We start from the raw sequence: 24,163 nt of genomic DNA on the forward strand, positions 1-24,163 counted from the left end.
TCCATCCAAAGGAAATTTCTAGGCAGAAAACTGAACTATATCAGTATGGCAAGTCACAAATATCAAGCCTCTGAAACACTCTGTATTGGCATTTCTAAGAAAACACATATAGATAGATTTCAGTGACCCAAAGCCTATAGATAATTAGAAAGAAAGCCACCTTTCCAAAGTACTTTAGTGTTTTTTTTTCAAAGCTGCTATGATTTTTTTTTTACAGTAAAGAAATATGAGGTGTATAGGGAACTATGTGTGGAGATGTTCTTGGTAATTTAATGTTGGGAGAACTCCCAGGCTGAAAACTGTTATTATGTAAATCAACCAGCTCCAGCTGCTAATTCTAAGAAACCAAAGAGTATGGAAAGTTTAACTAGGTTTTGACCTTTTATGTTCTGAATTCAGCAGTAGAAAAGAGGGAGAAAGAGTTCAGGGGTTCTACTGTATAAGATGGTCAGGGAAAAATTAGTGAGAAAGGGGGCATTAAAAAAGAGAGTGGATGTAGGTATGTGAAAGCCTAGAGGGAATACAGGTGTAAAATTCAAGCTAAGCAAAGAGACTAATGAGACTGGAAGATAATGGGCAATGGGGAGAGAAGGTCAGAGATTTTCTATCGAGTGATAGTATATAAGGCTTTGTAAACTATTGGAAGGATAGTGGATTGTAATAAATGTATTTTTCTGCCACACAAACAAATACAGCAGTTTCAGTGGAAGATAAAAAAAAATGTGGGAGAGGAAAGTACAGTCCAGAAAGGAGACAGACAAAAACCAACACTGTCTGTAGAAAGAAAGGACTATAAAAATCAAAGAGAAGAGAAAAGTTCTATTTGGCTTTTGCATTACATGACACACCTGTGATTGATACCATATTTACATAGGTTAAAGAGCAAAACTCTAAGCACCATCTAGCTGTGCTATCAGTATATTTGTTCAGTGTCTGTTACTGAGTCACCTAACTACTTGAGGAAGCTAATCAAGGTTTCAATTACACCTCTAAGTAAGAAAGTTATACCTCTGTTGCAATTGTAGCTGATTGGTTGATGAAGTATTCATGAGATCTTTCATAAGAGGAACTTTAAAGGTCACTTGTGCCATAATAAGTGGAAATCTCTGGGAAAGAAAAAGTTTAGCAGTATTATACTGCTTATAAAGTCTTAAGAGGCTCTGACTCTTCAAGTCTGGTTGCAACAGTTGAAAACTCATTGCTCTGAGCATTTGTCATGACTTCTTCAATCCAATATGCCCTTTAAGCATAATGAAACTATAGAGAAGGACTATTTAATGCTGTTTGCTATTAAGTAAAGAATAGGATTTTTTCCCTTTTCTTAATGGAAAGCCTTAATTTGGTCATGATTACTGCTGAAATTTCTAATGAATGACTGCAGTGGTTTCCTTCTGCAATCATGTGGTTCTTCAAAGTCTCAGTCAAATACTGAAAAACTCATCTTAAGCTTCTCATTTGGAACCTGGCGTTATCATTCGAAAATGAAAGAGGAAAATTTGGACAAATGTGGATCCTGGTTTACTACTACCAAAAGTATTTAGGATTTTTCACACACACTCACACACACACACACACACACACACACACACACACACACACACACACCAAACCAACAGATAAGACCACATCCCAGCTTACCTGTACATTACTTTGTGACATGATACATTAAGATTTGGATTTGTATCTTCACAGCTCTTTGATCAGGCTTCCAGGAAAATATAGAAAATTATAGAAGGTTCACTAGCAGCCAGGGCAGTCAAAGCCAACCTGTAAAGTAAAATGTTAGGAGGGAGAATTTTGAAAAGAGAGGAAAGATTTCTATAAAGATCAACTAAATGGACAAGTACAGCCCTGTACATGGTTGGCACCATCCCATAGTTTGGCAGTGTAGGCTGATTCTATGACTTCTTTTGTAAAACTTTAGGCATACCAGTGAATCCCCTGTACTGATACAAATTGTAAAGAAATGATGTAAACTCTGTATTTGAAAAGTTTATGCCTTAGCCACTATCCACTGCACAAAGAAACTCCTCTGATGAGTTCTGCGAGCTATACTAATCTATGGTTATAAAGGTACAAATTTAGTGATAGTCTGATACCATGGGGCCTGTGACATCCCCAACCATGGATTCTTGGGAAGATTTACAGTGACAGACATGAATTTCCTCCTGTGGAGTAGGCATTACAGCCAATAATAAAGCAGTTGGTTGCCCCCATAACATATGCCACTATTGCATCCATGGACATGACATACCTTTCCACTCTGATCGTTACTATCCTTCACGGAGTTCACAACCAAGTATGACTGTTAATTATTTATTTCCCAGATGTCTACATAGTACCTTCCAGTACTATGAAAGCTAGCCAGCAAGGAAAATGCTTCCTCGTCAGTAACAAATGGATTTCTCCATGTCCTGTGGCCAATATATATGTTGTTTCCAACAATAGGATTTTGCCATCACATTATGGTAGGCAGCCAAGAGCCATGGCAATAACCTGTACTATTTGGTATGTCTCCAAGATGCTTTTTACTAATTTTTGAAAGATAGTTATAGTAGTAAAACTGAGACTTCATTCCATAAACATATCTCTTACCTTGTAGGAAGCTACTATGAAAATATTTTTCACTTAGCATCCTTTAACAGAGTACTTTCCTGTAGAAGTACAGAATTTAATTAGTTGGCATTCTCCACATTAAGAAACAATGATGCCTACTTAAAGTATAGAAGTGTGTGTGTGTGCATATACATGTGCATCTGTGTTAAAATGTCCTCTGAAGTTGAACAAATAATATAATACTACTAAAAGTTGTCAATTGTTTGATTATTTTAAACTTACCTTAATCGTTCTTCTCCTGCTTTTGTTTTTAGCTTTTAGTTTTGTAATATCAAGGTGATAAGCATGTATCCCTCTAAAGAGTTCTCTCCCTCATTATCAGCTCCTGTGTTTTTAGATGTTAAATGAATCTTCAGATTTCTTTTTACTCTAACAAAATTAAAGGTCATTGAAATGAAATCACTGTTATGAGAATTGATGTACTTAATATTTAAGTTTCCTACATATTTTGCTAGATATTCATTAAAGCCTCAATTTCATCCAGAAATGTAGTCTATTTTTATAGCTGCCAAATTACTTCCTTGGAGTCCTTGATATTAGTGATTACCTTATTGTCTACCATCTTAAGTTGTATAAGCTATGATTTTTTATATAAGCTCCTGTTTTTATAATATTGAATTTTATTCATTGTCAAAAACAACTTTTAAATGAATATGTGAAGAATGTTGCAGAAGTAGCATGATTCAAGGCAATCGACAATGTAAAGCCTACTTCAATAATCTCTATCAGCATTTCTGATCTCAAAACACTTTATATTTGAATATTTTAATATAACAATTTGTATAGTGTTTGTTACATAGCCTAATAATTCAAAAGATACACATAAAAATAAGTAGAGGCTTGAGAAAAGAATTTTCAGATTTGTCAAATGAAAAAGCAAGATGCAGACCAGGCATGGTGGCACACGCCTGTAATCCTGACACTTTGGGGTCTAAATCATGAGGATCACAAGATCAAACTTGGTCTGGGCTATATAGTAAATTCTAGCCTGAGCTACATATAAAGACCCTTTGTTAAAAAGCAAAAGAAGAAAGAGAAATAAATAAATCACAAGAGAGCCACTAAAATTTGAATTTTAGGTAAATTATAACGTTTTAGTATCAATGTATACTAGCTATTGTGTGATTTCTGTGGTGTGTGTCCTAAATATTGTATAGAATATACTTATATTAAAAAATACTCATAGTTTATCTGAAGTTCAAATATATCCAAGCATCTTCTAATTTTCACAACAGCTCCACTTGGGTATAGTCTACATGAACATAGTTGAGGATGCCAAGAAACCATAAATGGTTCTAGAAGTTAAGTAGTTGTGTAGTCTGGGACATGTCACTTCATCTATCTGAACTGAAATTTCATCTTCCATAAATGTGATTAAATAATACATGCATGAGTTCTTTTATCTTTATAGAGATTAGATAGCCTGTCTTATGAACACTAAAAACATAATAAATTTCCATTAAAGGATAGCTGTTATTGTCAGAGTAAGGAGATATAGAACAACAGAATATGTTTCCTCTGCTTTCATACCACAGCAATCATAGCAAAAGACTTCACAGACCTCAAAAGATATAGCCATTTCTCCCTAGTACAATGCATCCTGCAATGTGGACAATAGCTGGATGGATGTTCTCTGATCTCTGACACCACCCACTTGGAGATAGATCCCAAAGTTTGAGGTTTTAGTCACCAAGCCTATTTCTCTTCCCATTTCAGAAGCCAGGTCAGCCCTTGTTTTGTTTCCCTGACCCTATCCTTCCTTAGAATAGACTAATTTCCTGAAGTAGTTCATGATATTCTAGATAACATTTTTTACCAGCTTGTAGCGCACCACGCCCGTCTGCACTCTATGCGCCACAATATAGTTCGTTAATCGGGCGAGGGGCTGGAGACTGAAACACACAAAGACTCACAGAGAGACAGAGACACAGGTCATCCTTGAAACAAGAATGCCCCAAGTATGCCCCCTTTAGTGTGTACCAGAGCCGATTATATAGGGATCCTTAACTGATAGCCACGCCCCAGCCAAACCCACCAGAAACCACTCTCCTGACATCAGGAACTCCTGAGGGTCTCGTGCTCAGAGCAGCTGCAGGCTGTCTCAGAGCAGAAGAAAACAAGTAGTTTACAAAAAATTCAGGATCTGGGGGTTCACTGCTCCCAACACCAACTTACTGTTAACAATACTTGAAAAGATACAAATAAACAAGCAGTTGAAGTGATACACAGGAGGAAACTTGGCCAACATCAAGTGCAGAATCTTCTGTGAGAGGAGCCACCCTCAATTTATAGATCCATTAGCATACCAAATGCACAACTACTTTTGTCATCTCAGGGATTTTAGGATGTTGTAAGCATACTAGGATTATAGCTTCCTGACAGAAGCTCTGCGTCCAGTTCCCAGGTCCATTTAACATCATGGGGTACTGGAGTGTCTATGCCTTATGTTCCCAACACTGAGAAGGGAGCTTCAGAATGAACAGAAGTTCAAAGCCATCCTCTATACATATGAAGTGTATGACCAGCCTGTGATATAGAAGATCTTTTCACACACACACAAACACACACACTAAAGAGAAAGGGAGGGAGGGAGGGAGGGAGGGAGGGAGGGAGGGAGGGAGGGAGGGAGGGAGGAGGAAAAGTTGCATTAAAAAGATGTCAAATGAAAGTTACCAGGCTATTTCTCCACCTTAATAAATTTGTTGAAAAGCCCCCTTGTGACAGTAGTCTTCAACTGAAATAGTCCATTAGATTAAAAATACCAGAGTTCACCTGGATCTTGGTAACTGTTTAGCATGTAAAAGATTTGACCAATAATAAATTAATAATGATAATAATAATAATAATAATAACAGTGTACACAGGCACCGGCCACCTTTCTGTTTTCTGCTGCTTACCTCCTTTCATGTAACTTACCAGAAATCATGCAACTTCTTCATCTTATGGCCAAAATATATAATGTCTTTTCTTATTGTTTTCCTTTTTAGGGCCTACTTGTGCTTTCTGGCCTTTACCAAATATTTATTTTATAATATTCATTTTTATTGGAAGATAACTTGATAGATCATAAAGTCTTTTCCCATCTTTTGGAGTTATTTTTCCTTTCTTCGGTATTTTTAATGCTCTTATGAAATACATGGTTTGTAAATATTTCTCCCATTCTGAGGGCATCTCTCCACTTTCTTAAGTGTCGTTTTCTTCTTATTATTATTTAATTAATGAATGAACTTTGTGAGGCAGGGATTTAACCTAGGGCTTTATGCATAGCAAGGACGACATCTACCACTGTGCTATCCTGTCAGACCAACTGTGTCATTTTATGAGCAATTTTTTTAAGTTTGATGAAATTTCCATCTATTTTTAATATTGTTTCATGTGCTTTTTGTGCTACATTTACATTGCCTTCTCTCTCATCCTTGAAGAATAAAACAAATACTAAATATTGAATGAAAAGACAAGGATTACCTACTTACCCTTCAAACTGCATAAATGTCTGATCCTGGCTAAATACTTAAAAATCGTTTAGAAGTTTCCACATTTAGAAAAGGTAAACTGATTCTGAGTCAGCAGTAGGTAGTATTCTAATTATTATTAATTTGTTTATTTTTACAATTTCATACATGTATGGAGTACGCTCTGGTCATACTAACTTTCCACCTTTTCTGAGCCTCCTCTGTCCCCACCAGCTCCCACCCACCACTCACCAAGTCCCTATTCTATTTTCAAGTCTTTTATTTTATTTTTGCTTTATAGCATATTAAGATTAAGCAGGGCTACTCATGGTGGAATAGACATAAAGCTGTTCACTGGTTTCTGAGTAACCCACTACTGGCCAGAGCACGTTACTCCTGAACTCACAATAACTATTGGTGCATACACAGAGCCTGCATAAGACTGAGCCCATCAACACTGATCCACAGATGAGACAAACATGGGGAATGTAATGGCAGTCTATGGCTGCTGAGGGAAGTCATGGTTTTCTGTTTTTATTAGACAGGGTTTCATAGTCCTTCCTCATACTTTCCATAACTTATGTTATTCTTTCCCTCCATTTTGGGGTATTTCCTTTGTCTTGGAGGAGCTAATATGTGCATCCCATTTAAGGCTGAGTACTCCCTGATCACTTATTCTCTGAATTTTCTTTCTGAAACGCCTTGTTCTCAATTTGGGCTTGTTTGCCCTTCCAGTGACATTTGGCAGTCTTTTTTTTTTTTTTGAATCTCTTTTTTTTAACTTTTTTTTTATTGAGAAAAGAAAAAAAAACAAATTTCCTCCTCCTCCCAGCCTCCCATTTCCCTCCCCCTCCTCCCACCCTTCTCCCCCTCCCCCCACTCCTCTCCCCCTCCCTCTCCAGCCCAAAGAGCAGTCAGATTTCCCTGCCCTGTGGTAAGTCCTAGGTCCTCCCCCCTCCGTGCATTTCTAGGAAGGTGAACATCCAAACTGGCTAGGCTCCCACAAAGCCAGCACATTACGTAGGTTCAAAACCCCGTGCCATTGTCCTTGGGTTCTCATCAGCCCTCATTGTTCGCCATGCTCAGAGAGTACAGTTTTATCCCATGCTTTTTCCGTCACAGTTCAGCTGGCCTTGGTGAGCTCCCAATAGATCAGCTCCACTGCCTCAGTGGGTGGGTGCTCCCCTCGTGGTCCCGACTTCTTTGCTCATGTTCTCCCTCCTTCTGCTCCTCATCGGGACCTTGGGAGCTCAGTCCAGTGCTCCAGTGTGGGTATCTGTCTCTGTCTCCATCCATCACCAGATGAAGGTTCTATGATGATATGCAAGATATTCGTCATTATTGCTCTAGGATAGGGTCAATTCAGGTTCCCCATCCTCAGCTGCCCAGGGAACTAACTGGGGACCTCGGCTTGGGTATCTGTGAGCCACTCTAGTTTCAAGTCTCTTGCCAACCCTAAGGTGGCTCCCTTAACTAAGAACCGTGCTTCCGTGCTCCCCCATCCAACCTTCCTTCATCCCAATCCTCCCCCTTCCCCAAGGTCCCCCCATTCTCCCCCTCTCCCCCCTCTCTCCCCATCTCCCCTTACCCCCATCCCACAAAGTGTGGAATATCTACACATTAGAGTACTATGCTGCGTTAAAAAACAATGACTTCTCAAATTTTGCATGCAAATGGATGGAAATAGAAAACACTATCCTGAGTGAGGTATCCCAGACCCAAAAAGATGAACATGGGATGTACTCACTCATAATTGGTTTCTAGCCATAAACAAGGGTCACGGAGTCTACACTTGGTGATCCCAAAGAAGCTAAGTAAGAAGGTGAACCAAAGGAAAAGCATATAGTTGCCCTCTTGGCTATGGGAAGTAGACAAAATTGCCGGGGAGAAAATTGACATTTGGCAGTCTTAAGCGACCTATTTGGTTGCCACATTGTAAGAGATGCTATTTGCATCGAGTGAGTAGAGGCCAATGATGCCATCAAACATCTTCCAATGCATAGGCCAACCCCTATAACAAGAACAACAGAAGTCATCTAGTCCAAAATGACAGTAGTACTAATATTGAGAGACTGCACTGGTATGTAAAATTGAACTTTAAACTTTAAGTGGAAATCTTGGATTCTGTCTACAGTAGCGAGACAGTTGTGTGCTCTTAGCCTAATGTGTGGAGTATTTGCCTAACTAGGATAATAGATGCCACAGTGGTAAAATCAGGTAGATTTTATAGAACAAAATCAATCCTTTCACTCCAGGAGAATTGCTTAGAGGAGTTTTCAGGAGTATTTTAAACTATTATGCCCTTTAACATGAAGAAACAAATCAGTGTAGATTCAGATTCCTCAAGGCAAAAACCACATAAATGTATTCTTGGGGTTTCCTTTATCTTCTTATTTTTAGACTTGCTGGAACAATATAGTTTTTGGGAAAGTAAAAACCCTACTAAAGTAGAAACATAAGCACATACTATGAAGTATAGCTAATCAATCACAATCGAAAGAAAGCAAAACAAAACATGAAGGAATGAACTCATAGTTAATGTGTCTTTTAAGTAGTGACTTATTTGAGCTACAAGGAAGCTGACATTATTTCATCTGGTCACTTTGCTTCAACTTTCTCTGATATCATGTACAGGAATGTATTCATTCACTGGAATTCCATAAATATCAAAGAGCTTGAAATCTCTCATCATTTCCAACAGTCTCACCATATAAAATGCTCTAAAACTTGCAGGTGATTGTTTCACAGCCTGCATCATTAGGTGTAATCATTCCACCAGCAACACAACCACCTCCTCATCGCAGATGAAAATACCTTGATTATAATGTATTAAGTTCTGCTGGAAGTACTTCAAGTGTTCATCTCATTTCTCATCACAAATATCCTAGGAGGTAGATTTTTTTAACCCATTTTGCAGATAGCAGGAAAAATTTCAATAAGAGATGAAATTCTTACTTTGTATATCAAAAATAGTTCATATTTTAACAATGAAGAAAGTATTTTCATTGTTAAAACTACAACATAGATAACCATGTTTTTCTGCCACAACACATAATGAGAACTGAAAAGGTTATTTTCAATATTTTTCCAGAATAGATGTCTTAAGGCTAATTATTTGTCTCTGTCAAGAAACAGTATATGCCCACACTCTGAGACTGCTATGAAAATTTCTCATTTCTGCAAACTTGTAGAAGTTTTAAACTGCACACCTTCTCTGTTATATAGTATGTAGAAAATAGACTTGATTTATTTTATTTTTGTCTTTAGGAAGCACTGAAAGAAAGCCATAAGAGAAAAGAAATGGAAGAGAAGAGTAGAAGGGCAAAATTTGCAAAAGAGAAAGCTGAACAAGAGAAGCTGGAACGCCAGAAGAAGAAGAAGCAGCTCATTGATATAAACAAAGGTACAAAACCATTTCCAATGCTTTGAGTAAGCTGTGACAGCACAGGCCTGCAAGGCATGAAGATTGCTGTGTCCAGATCATTTGTTGCAGCTTAGTGAGACTCTATCTTAAAATTAATTCATAGTATAACATACTAATATATTTAAAAGGCCTGAGCATATTGCTGAGTGATGTGGCATTTACTTAGCATGTGCTTTTCCCTAGATTCTATCTTCAATCCCTCCACCACAAAAGCAAATGAATATTACGAAGATGCATATAGTATAAAGTGATTTGATTTTTATTTTCTTTAATTATAAATTGATTTCCTTCTTGAGAGGAAACTCACACTATTACTACTTTTTTCTCTTAGATTTCTCTCACGTTGCCATTTTTATTTCTTATCCTTCTCCACTAGATTCTGCGAATTATGTGTAATCAATATGAGGCATATATTGTTGACTTCTTGTTTTTTATTTATTTGTTGTGATAATGTGTTCTCGAGAAGGCCATCATGAAGGAAGAAGAGAGTGAGATAAGAAGTGAAAAGCTGGATAGGGAGATAAGGTTCAGACCTTCATTTCACTTTGTAGGCATGTATCTGTTGACAGTACCGTGACAACGGTCCTCCTTGGGGACTTGTACATTTCAAGTCATAATAAATATTGACAACAGCAATACCAGTGGGGGGAGGGGACTACTGCAAAGCATCTTGTTCAGCTGTATGTATTCTTGGTGCATCCACTGCCTGTTCTCTCAGCTACTAAGAATGGCCATATGTTAGAGGTAGGTGGGTTTTTTTTGTTTTTTGTTTAGATTTTGAAGAACAGGGCAAAATGCTCAGAATGGTGGCATAGATCTATATTCACAGGACTGAGGAAGTAGAAATAGGAAGATCACAAACGTAAACCAAGACTAAGCTACAGAATGAATGATACTTTCTCTAAAAACAGATGGGGTGGTGAGGGGCCAGGTGGACAGAGACAAAGCAAAGTGATACGGACTCAGGTGTCTGCACTGAAAAGTTAAGCGTGGAAGGCATGGCTGTTTTCCTTAAGAAAGTAGCGTTCACAACAGGGAGAAAGGAGACACCTCTCTCTCAGGACAAAGAGGTCCACAGGGTTAAATTAATACAAAACCACATCTGATCGAGATACAATGTAGTATGCTGAGTATTGGAGCAATTTTTTGCTGTATTTAGCAATAATAAAAAATGTAAGCACTTTTATAACATTTATCATATATAATACATTCTAAGAAACATTTCAAGTCAATCTTTCTATTTCTATGCATTGGATACTGTAACTGTCTCATTGGTTGGATAAGAAACTGAGGGTTGTACAGTTTAAGGAATTTTGCCCCAATAGGGTACACAAACAGCAAGTGTTAGCACTGAAATAGAATGGAAGTTGTCTGACTACAGAATTTTCACACTTATCCTTGCCTCTATCCATCAGCATTAATAGCAACTGTTCTGTAGCATTTACAAAACAGACATTTGATGGTATTGGCCCATGTGCTTATGGAAATTGACAAGTCCAGAATCTACAGGGAAGGACTACAGGCTAGAAATTCAGGGGACAGCAAAGTCTAAGACTGCTTTTCTTCTCGCTTGAGTAAAATTTGTCTTTTCCTATTACTAAGATGTTCAGTTGGTCAGTGAGATCCATTGTTGTAAGAGAATGCAATCTGCTTTATTCAGGCCCATCAGTTTGTAAGTTAGAATCTTCCAAAAATATCCTCACAGAAACATCCAGGATAATGTTTAACCAAATTTCTGGACCTTGTTGCTCAGTGAAGTTGACACATAAAATTAAGCATCACAAGAAGAGTATCAAAAAGGAGAGCTGACGGTCTCTGGTGATTGCTTCCATGTAGGAACTGAGAAATGAAGGCACCGAAGAAAGAAATATATTCACAAAAAGGAATATTCAATAATATGACAGATTTAGTTGTGAGGGTTACATGAGTAATATCATTTGACCATGTTCAGTTTTCAATTGCCTTGGAAAGCAACCTTTAAGAAAGAGTTATTTAAGAAAAAATTTTAAGAAACAACTCTATGCATGAAGATGAAACCTAGGAAATCAATCTGAACTGCATGTATATGGTTTTGTTTGAAGATTGGAGTTGAGAAGTATTAGTTTACTAGAGATGCTGTAAGAAAATGCTAGAAGCTGGTAGTTTAAAACAACAGATCTATTCCACATCTGGAGGCTCGAAGTCCAAGATCAAAATGTCAGCAAGGATACGTTGCTTTGGAAGACACTAAATCCTCCCTTCACCTAAGTATTTACCAGTCTTTCACTATTTCTCTAAAAATTTACTTACTAAGATGTGGCTAATTATCTCCTCTAGTATCATTGAAAGCTCTGTTAAAAATTCAAATAAGTTTTTTCTGCGTATGTTGAGCTTGAGGGATGTGACCATAAAAGATACATTTTAAAATAGAATTTATCCAAGCAAGATGGGTGGCTTAGTGGTTAAGATTGCATTCTAGTCTCTCAGAAGATCCAAGATCAGTTCGTAGCACCCACAACCACCTGTAATTCTAGGTCCAAGTGACATTATGCCCTCTTCCAACCTCCATGGGCACTGCACTCACCCATGCACCAACCCACTCTTAAAAATGAATGTAATTTTAAAATGAAAAGAATATTTATCTTTTAAGGTCTGCCACTATATGTGAATCAATGAAATAGTAAGCTTTAATATTGCCTGTTTAACTTGTGGCCTATGTGATATATATATATATATATATATATATATATATAACATTTCAATAGTATTTTATGTGTTGGCTATGTTTATACTTCAGAATAAATTTTGAAAGACATCCCTCTAAGATTATGCAGGTATAGTTTAAGTCATAAGAATAAGAAGATGCAGAAAAGGAAGAAGAATATAGTCATATGTCAAGATGGAGCTCCATGCATCACATAAAAATGTATAATTTTATCAAAGGAAACAATGTTTAAGTGCCAATTACTATTATTTTATCATTGGACGTTGCATATATGTATGTAATTATAACACTGTACCCTGTAAATGCATACAGTTAAAATAATAACTGAGGAACAGGGGATATAGTTCGGTAGTCAAATCTTGTCTCCCACTTGTAAGACCTTGGGTTCCATTTTCAGGACCACAAAACTAATAATAACTAAAGAAAAATTGTAATTTAACTAAAACTACATTTACTATCAGTTTTTAATGACTACACGTAACATTTTATTTTTTGTATAAATTTAAGAAAATGACAATTTTTTTTTTCATTTTTTAAGTGATTATATTGAGCTATACATTTTTCTCTGCTCCCCTCCCATACTCTTCCCTCCCCTTCAACCATCTCTCATGGTACACATGTTCCCAATTTACTCAGGAGATCTTTTCCTTTTCTACTTCCCATATAGACTAGATCCATGTATGTCTCTCTTAGGGTCCTCATTGTTGGAAAATAACAAATTATTATAAACCTTCCATGAGCTCATAAAACTACTAGGTAACAACAATGAACTATAGTAGTCTGCCAAGCAAAATTATATACATTTATTATAGAGAAATGTATTGAGATTTAATTATTCACAAAGGATAGAATAATTATAACAAAATATTATGTTTGAAATCTAGATATCATCAGCTGAGTTCAGAAATAAGTAGAGATATCAGAAAAGCCAAGCAGAAAAATGTTAATGTTCAAAATAGAACCATAAAAATATCATCTATCAAATCTCTATTTTTAGAATCCTGGATATCAGAAGGCAAAAGTCATGACAGGAAATCATACTTTTTATTGTAAATGAGAAATTAGGTATTATATGATAATTAGACTCTAATTTGTGAAACCAGTTAAAAAGTGATTTCTGACCTCTTTGCTTGTATTCTCACTCCTCCCTCTTTTCGACTGGACTTTGGGAGTTCAGCCCAATGCTCTGCTGTGGTTCTCTGCATCTGCTTCCATCAGTTGCTGGATGTAGGTTCAATGATGGCACTTGAAATAGTCATCAATCTGACTACAGGGCAAGACCAATTCAGGCACCCTCTCCACTAATGCTTAGGGTCTTAGCTGGGGTCATACTTGCGGTTTCCTGGAATTATCTCTAGTGCTAGGTTTCTTCCTAGCCCTATCTTGGCTCCCTCAATCAAGATAAGTCTTTCCTTGTTCTCCATCTCTGTCTTTCCTCCATCTCTACCATTCCATTCCCTCTAGAGGTCAAGAACATGATGAGGATACCCACTGAAACAGCTTATCTGAGCTAATGGTGATGTGGGAGTGTCATATATCAATCTGTTGATTTCATTGGTTAAGCAATAAAGAAACTGCTTGGCCCTCATAGGTTAAAACATAGGTGGGAGGAGAGGAAGTGAGCTCAGACTCGACAGCTCTGCTCTCTGGAGCAGAGACGCCGTGCTCCACTCTCCCGGGCAGACGTGATTCAGCTCGGACCCAGGATGGACGTAGGCTAGAATCTTCCCGGTAAGCGCACCTTGGGGTGCAACACAGATGATTAGAAATGGGCTAATTAATATGTGAGAATTAGCCTAGAAGAGGCTAGACAGAAATGGGCCAAGCAGTGTTTAAAAGAATACAATTTGTGTGTTGTTATTTCGGGGCATAAGCTAGCAGGTGGCCGGGGTGCTGGGGACACAGCCCCGCCGCTCCTATTACAATATAATGGAAACCTCCCAACTCCAACCTGACAACAACGAAACTAACAAAGGACCAAATTAGGTCCTCTTAATGTGGGCGACAGTTATATGGCTGGGGCAGACTGTGGGACTACTGGAAATGAGACAAGGAATTTATCCCTACTGCTTGTTCTGCCTTTTAAAAACCATTCTTTCTGGAGGGATACCTTGCTCAGCCTAGATATAGTGGGGAGGGCCTTGGTCCTGCCACAAAGCCATGTGCTAGAAGTTGTTGATTCTCCATGGGAAGCCTTACTCTCTCTGAGGAGAGGATGGGAGTGGGTTGGGGGAAAAGTGGAGTAAGCAGGAGTAGGGGAAGGAGTGGGAAATGGATTTGGCATGTAAAATGAGAAAAAAAATAGTTTTTTTAAAAAAATTAAAAAGTGATTTCTGTGTTAAGAAGTGGTCTATTTTACCTCCACCACCTAGTTTTATGTTCATGTTCTCTTCCTGCATTTGTTCAAGCTTCAGGTACCTCAGCTATAATATAGGACAATGGCATTTATTTGCTATGGTTTTTAGTAAAGATTAAATGAGATAATGAAGTGTAATAACACAGGGCCTAGCATATACTCAATGTTGATGCTAATGAGTCATTTAATGCTCATTGAAGAATCTGAAAAATGTGCAAGGAATAGTTCCCACCTTTAAGAAATTTTCAGTTTTGTCAAAGAGATTTAGTAAAGCTGAACCAGCAACTAGTAATTTGATAGATATTATTTGCTTTTTAGGCCTTTCCAAAGGGATAAATTAATTTGGTCAATTCTTCATGGAAAAGACTAAGTGTAGTTTTTGTGTATATTAGTCGAGCTATTCTTTAAAAATGTGTCAGTTCGTCAGGTAGCAGGACATTTGGTAACCTATGCTTAATGGACCATGGGAAAATACAAGATGATGAAGAAGATGGGATCCTAAATTCAATCCTGTCACCATCATTTGCTAGTCTGTAGTCTCTGTCAGTGTATTGCAGCTTTCTCTCTGTGACTATCCTCATTTATAAAGTGAAATAATATCAGTATTTTTTCTCTATTGTGAGTACTAAATGTGGGAACCACAACATTGCCAGAGGTGGGCATTGTTGTGTATATGTATATGTGTGTGTGTGTGTATGTTTGTGTGTGTATGTATTGATGTCTTCTAAAATATTATCAGTCTCTGATGCATTCATGCTAAGTGGATATTTTCTGCTGTTACAGTGGTCAGGAAGACAGTGCGTTTGGAAAACTGTGGGAAAGGGAAGATGGAGCTAGCCTATGAAAGTCCTTGGAAGTGAGACATAAGAGTTATGGTATGATGAGGGAGGAGAGCCCAGGTTATTGAAGGAATCCTTTCGAAGATTACTGAGGTAGTAAGCCTAAAGCACAAGAAAGGAGAGGTGACTATGAGGAGAACGGAGCTGAGAAAGAACAGTGAAAGGTGAAGAAAAAGGAGTTAGCTGGTAGCTGATTCTTTCTTCAAAGGAGTTTTTAAACCTGTGGCAGCTTAAGACGGTGCTAGCAGGAAGGAAAAAATTCATGAAAGAATGAAGGAAGACAATGAGTGCTGCAAGCCACAGTTTTACTAGAGAGCAAGAGGCTTCTTTTTTCAGAACAGCACAATTTTCCCAATAGATAATTATATATTGATGTCTTTTAGCATATTAGGTTATTTCATTCATCCAACTAACATTTATTGCACCATTTCCCAAATAATCATAATTAGAACATGCACAGTAATATAGTATTTATTTGAATGTAAAACGGAGAAAGCTAATTTACATGCAGCAAAATTATGCTAAATCAATAAATGTGCTCAAAAATGTGTGTGCACAGTATACGAACTACATAAAGCGGTGGGAATAATCTATATTCTCCAACCTGTGCTTATGTTGATATAGACGATAATTAACTTAGGGACCATTAAAACCATTAATTAGTTATGTGGGTAGAGAAAGAAAGCTTACCAAATATTTAAATAAATTTCTTTCCATGTTTATGGAAGTAAGCACATTACCTGCAATGGCTTGCAGGAAGCAATAGAAAAAAATACATAATAAATGGAAGTTTAAAATTGCAAACTGCAACTATGACTCTGATGCAAATATCATTTAATCAGGAATGGTTTTGTTTTCCTTTATATAATATAATATGGAAATTAGAGTTGCCTGTTGCCTTCTAGTACATAGATAATAAATGAGGATCACTCAGGCTTCACAGGGGAGAATAGCAAGTTTTTATGCATATACCCTTAGTATTTTAATTCAATGCCCAGCCACATTCTCTCCAGGAAGCCTGCCCTAACCAAGAACATGTACTACTGTCCTTCTCTTAAATGCCTTCTATCCTCCTCTCCACATGCCTGTTCTTAGATTTATATGAAGCCTTTTCTTAATAAACTTCAAGTGCATTTAGCAAAGTAGCAAATTCTAGAAATAATGTTTGATAGCAATTTTGGTTTTCTTTATTTTCCAAAATTGAAAATAATTATCTCTTGACTGTTGCCCACATATAATCAATCATAGCACTCATGAGGCAGAGGCAAGAACGATCTTGATTTTCAGGTAGCCTGAACTAGATAAAGAGACCTAACTCTGAAAACAGTTATGTCATCTAAGTGAATAAATGCTTTTTCTTGTACATTATTTTAAATTAGGATAAGTCCAAACTGTGTTTCCTACTGTCATACTCCAGACCTTAAATGATAGTAACCCAAATTACAGACGGAAAACCCCACAAATGATAGAATCTATTCAAGTAATATTTAAGCATCTCTGAAAAAATAAATTACTGAGTTAATACACACCACCATTCTTGTACATTTTACATATGCTAATGAATACTTTATAGATGCTAATGCAGTGTTAAGCAAGTTCATATACTTGGTGGAACTAAAAGAAAATCATGACTTAGTAAAGCCATCTCTTTGTAGAAAGAGGAATATGAGGATGATGACCTACTTATTTAGACTACCTAGTTAGTTCCCTGTATTACCAAACGTGTAAAGATATATCTATTTGTTCAAAATCAGAGTTTTTCCTTCTTTGTTCACTAGGTTGGAATTTCTAAATGGAGATTTGTGGGTGGCTTTTCCAAAATTATTCAATACAGTGAATTTTTCCTAGGTCTTTGGAGCTTTTAACTCACTAGGGTATGTGTGCCGTGTGCACATCCGTGAACAGATAGAGGCCAGAGGAGAATGTTGAGTGTCCTGCTGTTACTCTCCACCTTATTCCCTCAAGACAGGGTTTGCTGAACCTGGAGCTACACTCTATCAACCCCTAGCAATCGTCCTGTCTCCACCTTATGCAGGCGGTTGCAGTTGCATGCAAACCATGCCTGGATTTTTCTTTTTTAAATATGGTTATTGGGGATTGGAATTCTGTTCTTCATGCTTGTACAGTAAGGCCTCCTACCGGATGAGCCATTTCCTTTGGTCTGGGACAGTGTTGTCTTCATAAAATATCATTGGGTTCCTTTTAAGTAAGCATCATGCCAGCCAGGCAGTGATGGCACACACCCTTACTTCCAGCACTCATGAGCCAGAGGTCAGTGGATCTCTGTGAGTTGGAGGCCAGCCTTATCTACAAAGCTAGCTCCCAGACAACTAGGGATGTTAACACAGAGAAGAAAAGAAGAAAAGGATAGAAAAAAGAAAAGAAAAAATATGTCATATTTTTGTGATTCATTTGATAAACAGTTTCTAAATTGTGCAAATTCAGACACTGTTAACATGTTGAAACAGAACAGTCCCACTGTAGCAATCACCAACAACCTTCTGACTTTTGATGTTATGTCATCCCAGGCAGATGGCTCATCATTAACTTAACCTACAATTGAAATGAGTTTACCTCCCGATCTTTGAAGCCTGACAAATGTGAGTGCTTCATGTACTGTGTATCCTTGACAGTCAACCTAACCTTATTTATCCTCAGTGTTCTCATTTAAAAGACAGAGAAAGGAATGGCATCTATTTCATATGATTTTCCTGCAAAATAAATAGAAGGACATATTCAGATCTCTAGGCACTTTCCTAGATTGTGGTTGGCGTTTAATAATGACTTCATAATATATAAATAATAAAATTGTTTTCAGTGAATATATGAAGGTGACTATTGATAACATTTATTTGGCTAACCAAGGATACAAGATATTTTGATAACTGGTTTTATGACTAACTAAAAGGACATTTGCACATCAGTCTTTAACATACATTGTCTTTCTAAAGTCTTATCAGTGCACAACCCTCACTTCCCCACTCCAAATCTCCTTATCTCAGATAGGATTTTGCCTTTATACTTTACACAAGTAAAAATGTGCAGCTTGTGACAGTCAAATACAATTTTAGGCAGATAGTGCGTAATCCGTACTTATTAATAGTTCACCAGAATCTTCTTGTAGTCTCTAGTGGACCATTTTTAAGAGTATTAGTATCTAAACTACTTCCAGAATATACTCTATGATCATAAGATTCCATGTATTTCTTCCTGTAGCACATTTTAGCCACTTATCATTAGTGATTATTTTGTTCTGACCTCATATCACAGTAATTACGTGTATGGTATCAGTTCAGTGGAAATAAGTGCTAAACTCTCATTCTATCAGCCCTTGAAGAAAACAAGTTTCTACATCTACTAAAAATATTCTTTTAAATGGGAAGACAAAAATAAATATGTGAAACAAGATGGGTAATTTACTTAGGTCTCATTAAGCGTTCTTACGTTCTAAATGCAGATCCTCGGATTCATAAAAACTGTAAGAGCTGTCTTCTGTGTGCTGAGCATTTAGCAAGATTTCATCAGTCCTCTGTAGGAGATGAGTTAAACTGGCAATTACAAATTTGGCTTTTCTTTACAGTATGTGAATGCCTTATGTGTCTTCACTAGAAAAAAAATATCTATAAGAATATTAGAGCAGGTAGGTGAAAACAATATTGACTACATAAGAAGTGATCAAAACACATTGTAAATGGCCTAATCACCTATTAGAGATATGCTTTGAGTCCATATTTTAAGATTTTTTCATTCTTATTGTAGAAAAGTATCAAAGGAATAGCAGCTGTTATTTACCCACATCGTGGTTAATTTGGCTCTCTTCTCAGCTGAATGCATTTGGATTCCTGTCAGTAATTACACCTAACAGATTCAGAGAACCAGCAAACTATACTGAATCTATCTGAGTCTCCAATGATGCTTTTTAAAAATATACATATTTGTTCCACCCACAGCTGACCTTGAAGCCTTGGTCTTCATAAAGGACAAAATTTATTGTTGCATTAAATGTGCAAAAGGAGTATTCCAGGTGAAGATTTTTCAGTGTTTTCTTTAATTTTAATCCTACAAGTTTTTAGAAGTGCCAAGAATATACTGAGAAGGGTGACACACCCTAATCATAGTATTGTTTTCTTACAAATCAGAATATTTGTCCTACTTAAAGGATTGTTGATTACTAGGTATTCTGTCTATAGGTACCTCTGCTGTAAGATGCAGTGACTCAAGCATGTGGAACTACATGCTTATGTGTATGCTCATAGAGTATGCAGAATGTTTAACATGTAAATTTAATGTCTTTTCATATATATGATTTATATTTGTGTTTAAAATTTTCCATGTTTCTTCTTTTCAAATGACCAATCCTCAGTCATCAGTTATTCTGTTCACACATCAATAAAGTGGAAAATAATCATAATTAGTTTGTGAGAAATTATGGGAATAAAAATATCATAATCTTAGAGACTTGTGTCTTTTTAAAAAATGATACTAGAAATACATTAAAACCTAAACTTAGAATTTTATCTGACTGTCATCCTAATCAATCATTGATTTTGTTTGTTGCTTAATAAAAGCCTAGAAGAAGATAATATAATTAATTTTGGGATCAAAAAATAATTATCCTTTTAAATGTGCAATTAGCAATGGATGATAGAATACTTTTATTTATTAAAACCAATTCTGTATTCTACTTTAAGGGTATATTGCTTTTTAAAAATGACCCTCTCTTTATCAGAGTAGATATTTCAGAACTCCTGAATTTGATTTAACATGCTCTGTTTGCTGAGCCTTGGGTAATGCATAGGTCTAAAATAAGCCATGCTGATGATCAGACAGAATCCAGAGCATCTTATTTCAGATTTGTGTACTTGTATGGGTTAAGACAATTACATTTTCAAGGAATTCTGGGTTAGGCTGTGCAAGGCAAAATGTGTGACTTTGTTTGACTGTCTAGCCCATTATTGTTTTAACATGATCCTTACCTGAATATTTGCATTAATAATCCTATGCAGTTGCTGGTTTGAAAATTTCAAATTCATTTTCCCTCTCAAAAATATCTTATACATTCTTGGTTGACTTGCTACCTTGTCTGATTTTCTAGAACAGTATTTCCGTGGAAGGGAAGTGTGTTCCCTCTAGTCCTCTTTTGTCAAAAGCCCTTTGCACTTGCTTTCCTTTGCCAATTGAAGCTTTTTTGAAATGCATCAGTGGGGAAAGCTTGCCTAGCCTTTGCCAGACAGGAGTAGCTGTAGGTGCATTTAAACAGTCCAACTTGAAAAGGGAATTTCTCTCTTTTTATTTGAAAACAATTGAAAATGAAAGGTGTATGTCTCAGGACAGAGTGTTTAACCGACCTCTTTCTATTGAAAGAGGTATGGTATATGAAACTGCCTCCCCTGTGTCTTCCCTCGTGTTCCAAAAAAGGCGCTTTGCTTGGTTGAGGCAATCGGTTTCAAGGCACAGCTCTATCCATTGTAAGCAGAATCCATTATATTATTAGGACCCAATATATTGTCCTTTACATCTCTTTTTCTTTGTTCTTAGTCAATACAGCTATGTTTTAAGGGCTATCTGATCATATTTTGAGGGGAAATTGACATTGGGACTGTAGAGATGCCTTTAAAGATAAACCACAGTAGCATTAATCTTTAAAAGGAACCACAGTCCATCCCCCACAGTACATGTAACCTGTACTTTTAAGTAATCCTCTAAGCTCCTGTGACTAAAGCGTGTTGAAAATATCCATTTTCACTTGAGTAACCATAACAATAAATGAGAGGCCCAAAGGACTGCGTCTTTCCTTACTTTCTGAACTAGGGATAGGAGGGGCTGTCTGTGCAGCTTCCGGCCTAGCTTCTTTCATCCTCTCTCTGATTGGAATGCCCCAAAGAAGTGCAGTAAACAATTATATAAGAAAAGGTATGAAATTTCCTTACTAAAAGCACACATAAGTATAACCTTATGAAAAAATATTGTGCACTCTGGGCTTCAATAGTTAACAGCATGATTTGAAGGGTATAGAAACTCGCCTAGTGTGGTGGCATACACCTTTACTTCCAGTACTTGGAAGACAGAGTCAGGTGGATCTCTGAGTTGGAGGCCAGTGAGACCTTCATAGTGAGACCTTGTCTCAAAAAAACATACTGTAAAAGTAAATAACAATGAATCCTGGCACTGTGGTTTATACCTGCAGTCCCAGTACTTGAAAGATGAAGGCCAGATGATCAATAATTCAAGGTCATTCTAAGCTGTGTAGCTACTTCCCGCTGACCTGGGTTGCATAAAGCCTTGTCTCAAATAAATAAATACAAAGGAACTAAGAAGTAAATTTGTTGCTTAGGACCAAGGTAAAACTGGAAATTACATACATTGCTGTGGCACCATCTCTGTCAGGTGGTAATATGTTGTACTATTTAAATGGAAAAGTGAGATCATATCCAAATTTGTTTGTGTGGACTTTTGTTTTTGTTAGTTGTCTAGCAAATATAATAGGAAAACGATTCCTGCATGTTGACTATTTGTAAATTAAGTTCAAGATATTTAAGAAGTGCCAATCTTTAGTTCACCAAATGGAAGTCTTTTGTTATAAACAGTACTTTCTTGGCGGCAGGAAGTTTCTGAAACAAGTTTCTGATTATCATGTAATACTTTTATGTAATATTTATCTGTAAAGCCATGCAGATTTTATGACTTGATGATGCCTTTTCATCATACTGCTGTGCAACTCTCCCTCCGTCTTCAGCATTGTTGCACTGTCACACACTTCCTGATGCATTGCTGCCTGGTAGGTGACATCATGATTTGTGAGCAATCTGATATATAAATAAGGTGGTGAGAACTGCCTCAGCAATTCCGTTTCTATTTGAGATGAATTAAGTAATCTCTTTGTGTTCTCTTGCATTTTCCTCTGTTCTGTGTTTTCACAATTATATTAGGCACTGTAAGAAAGGCTTTTTTTCTCTTTCATTCCATTTTTAAAGAACATTTGGTTAGTTCAGAATTTTCCTAGAAATGTAATGCCCAATATGTCATAATATACTTCTGGTGCTTTATCTATTTAGGTCATGCCAAAATGTAGAATTCAGCAGTAAACTAATAATTACTAATTTTCTAGGAAGTTCCTTGGGATATAGATACTTTGAGAATTATGCTCAGTGTAAAGTCAGGAAAATTCCAGCGTCTAGCTAATCTGTGAGCTCCATGTTTAGTGAGAGAACCTGTTTTAAAAAATTAGGTGGTAAACAATAGAGGAAGACAGAAAACATTGACCAACCTCTAGCTTTCACACACACACACACACACACACACACACACACACACACACACACACACTTTAGGACTTTGGGAGACATTTTTTATTCTTGGTAATCTTATGGGGATAGTTATTCTTTCCATTTGTCTCATTTCATCACACACTCTGTTACTGTAGGTGTTAGCACTTTGGAGTTTTGTCTTAGGATTCTTCTAGGACAGTAGTTCACAAATACAGTCTCTAGATCAGTAGCTTAAATGTACCATGAGAATTCTGTAGAAAGGGAGAGTTTCTGGATTCATACCAAACTACTGAATAAGCAACTGGAGACGATGGGTAATGGGGACAGCAAGTCGTTATTTAGTAAGCTCTCCTGGTGATTCTGATGCAACTGAAGTTTAAGAGCCCAAGAATCCAATGACACATGATCCTATTTTATAGGCTGACAACTCTGCTGAAGCAGCACACAGTCAAGGCCACGAAGCACTATTGCTATTTAGTACAAAAGAGTAGAATAGAGAATAGAGCTTGCCTCTTCCCACTGCCCCAGACTGCTAATGCTTGAAAATGTTTTTAATTGTGTTTTTATATTGAGTCGTGATATCATTGTGTATTTGCAAGAGACCCTTTTCTACATGCTTTCTGTTTAAAAAAAAATTTTCAGTCTACTGACTGTGGTAGGATCAGTCAGAATTAAGAAGCATTCTGTGACAAAATAAGAAGATACTCTCGATACTGTATGTAGGCAGAGGCCACTTGTTCATTCCTGGCTACCCAGACCACAAAATAATCACTCAAAAACTCTATTATTTGCAATACTGTTTGACCATTAGTTTAAGTGTATTTCTGGCTAACTCTTATATCGTAAAATAACCCATCTCCATTAATCTGTGTATCCACGTGGCTGTGGCCTACCTAGTAAAGTTCCGTCCAGTGCCTATCTTTGGTGGGGCTACATGGCTTCTCCTCTGACTCTGCCTTCTTTCTCCCATCATTCAATTTAGTTTTCCCCACCTAGCTCTATTCTGCTGTATCACAGGCCAAAACAACTTCTTTATTTATTAACCAATAAAAGCAACACATAGAAGAACTTCCCACACCAACTGTACATGTTTCTGGGGCCCCAGTTTTCTTTGTGTTATTCAGCATGTCTCTCACTCATACATATAGTCATGTTTTTAAAATTACAAGATGCCAAATGAATTCAGGAAACTGATTTACATTTTGTATGTATGTGAATTTAGTTTGTAAAAATGAATTGTTGAGGAATTTAACTTGCATTTCCCTTTATATTAAAATAGAATTCCTTTGTAATAGAAAGGAGATATATAATGAGTTGTACAACTGTTCAGGAATATGTCTATTGAAGAAGAATGTTACCTTCTTCTGGTTATCTCCATGCCTTTTCTATGATATTGTATATGTGTATTTTAAGGGTTTTTTATTCACTCTTAACGGACACTTTCGTGTATATTTTTAACAAGCAAGTGTTTCTTTTCAATGACAAGGAATTGGGTCATTGAGAC

At 36.8% G+C, this 24,163-nt stretch overlaps 1 protein-coding gene across 3 annotated transcripts in view; it reads left to right on the top strand.

Annotated features, from left to right (window-relative positions):
* Positions 1 to 24,163, top strand: part of Diaph2 (diaphanous related formin 2) — a 745,764-nt gene that overhangs the window by 547,945 nt on the left and 173,656 nt on the right. For all 3 annotated transcript variants that reach the window (XM_041636640.1, XM_041636641.1, XM_041636642.1), the window contains one exon: positions 9,336 to 9,471. In XM_041636640.1, the coding sequence (XP_041492574.1) occupies positions 9,336 to 9,471 (136 nt within the window). The remainder of the gene's footprint in view (positions 1 to 9,335; positions 9,472 to 24,163) is intronic.

The sequence above is a fragment of the Microtus oregoni genome, unplaced genomic scaffold (genome assembly GCF_018167655.1).
Source record: "Microtus oregoni isolate MIOR12 unplaced genomic scaffold, Mior012 000050F_000, whole genome shotgun sequence".
NCBI lineage: Eukaryota > Metazoa > Chordata > Mammalia > Rodentia > Cricetidae > Microtus > Microtus oregoni.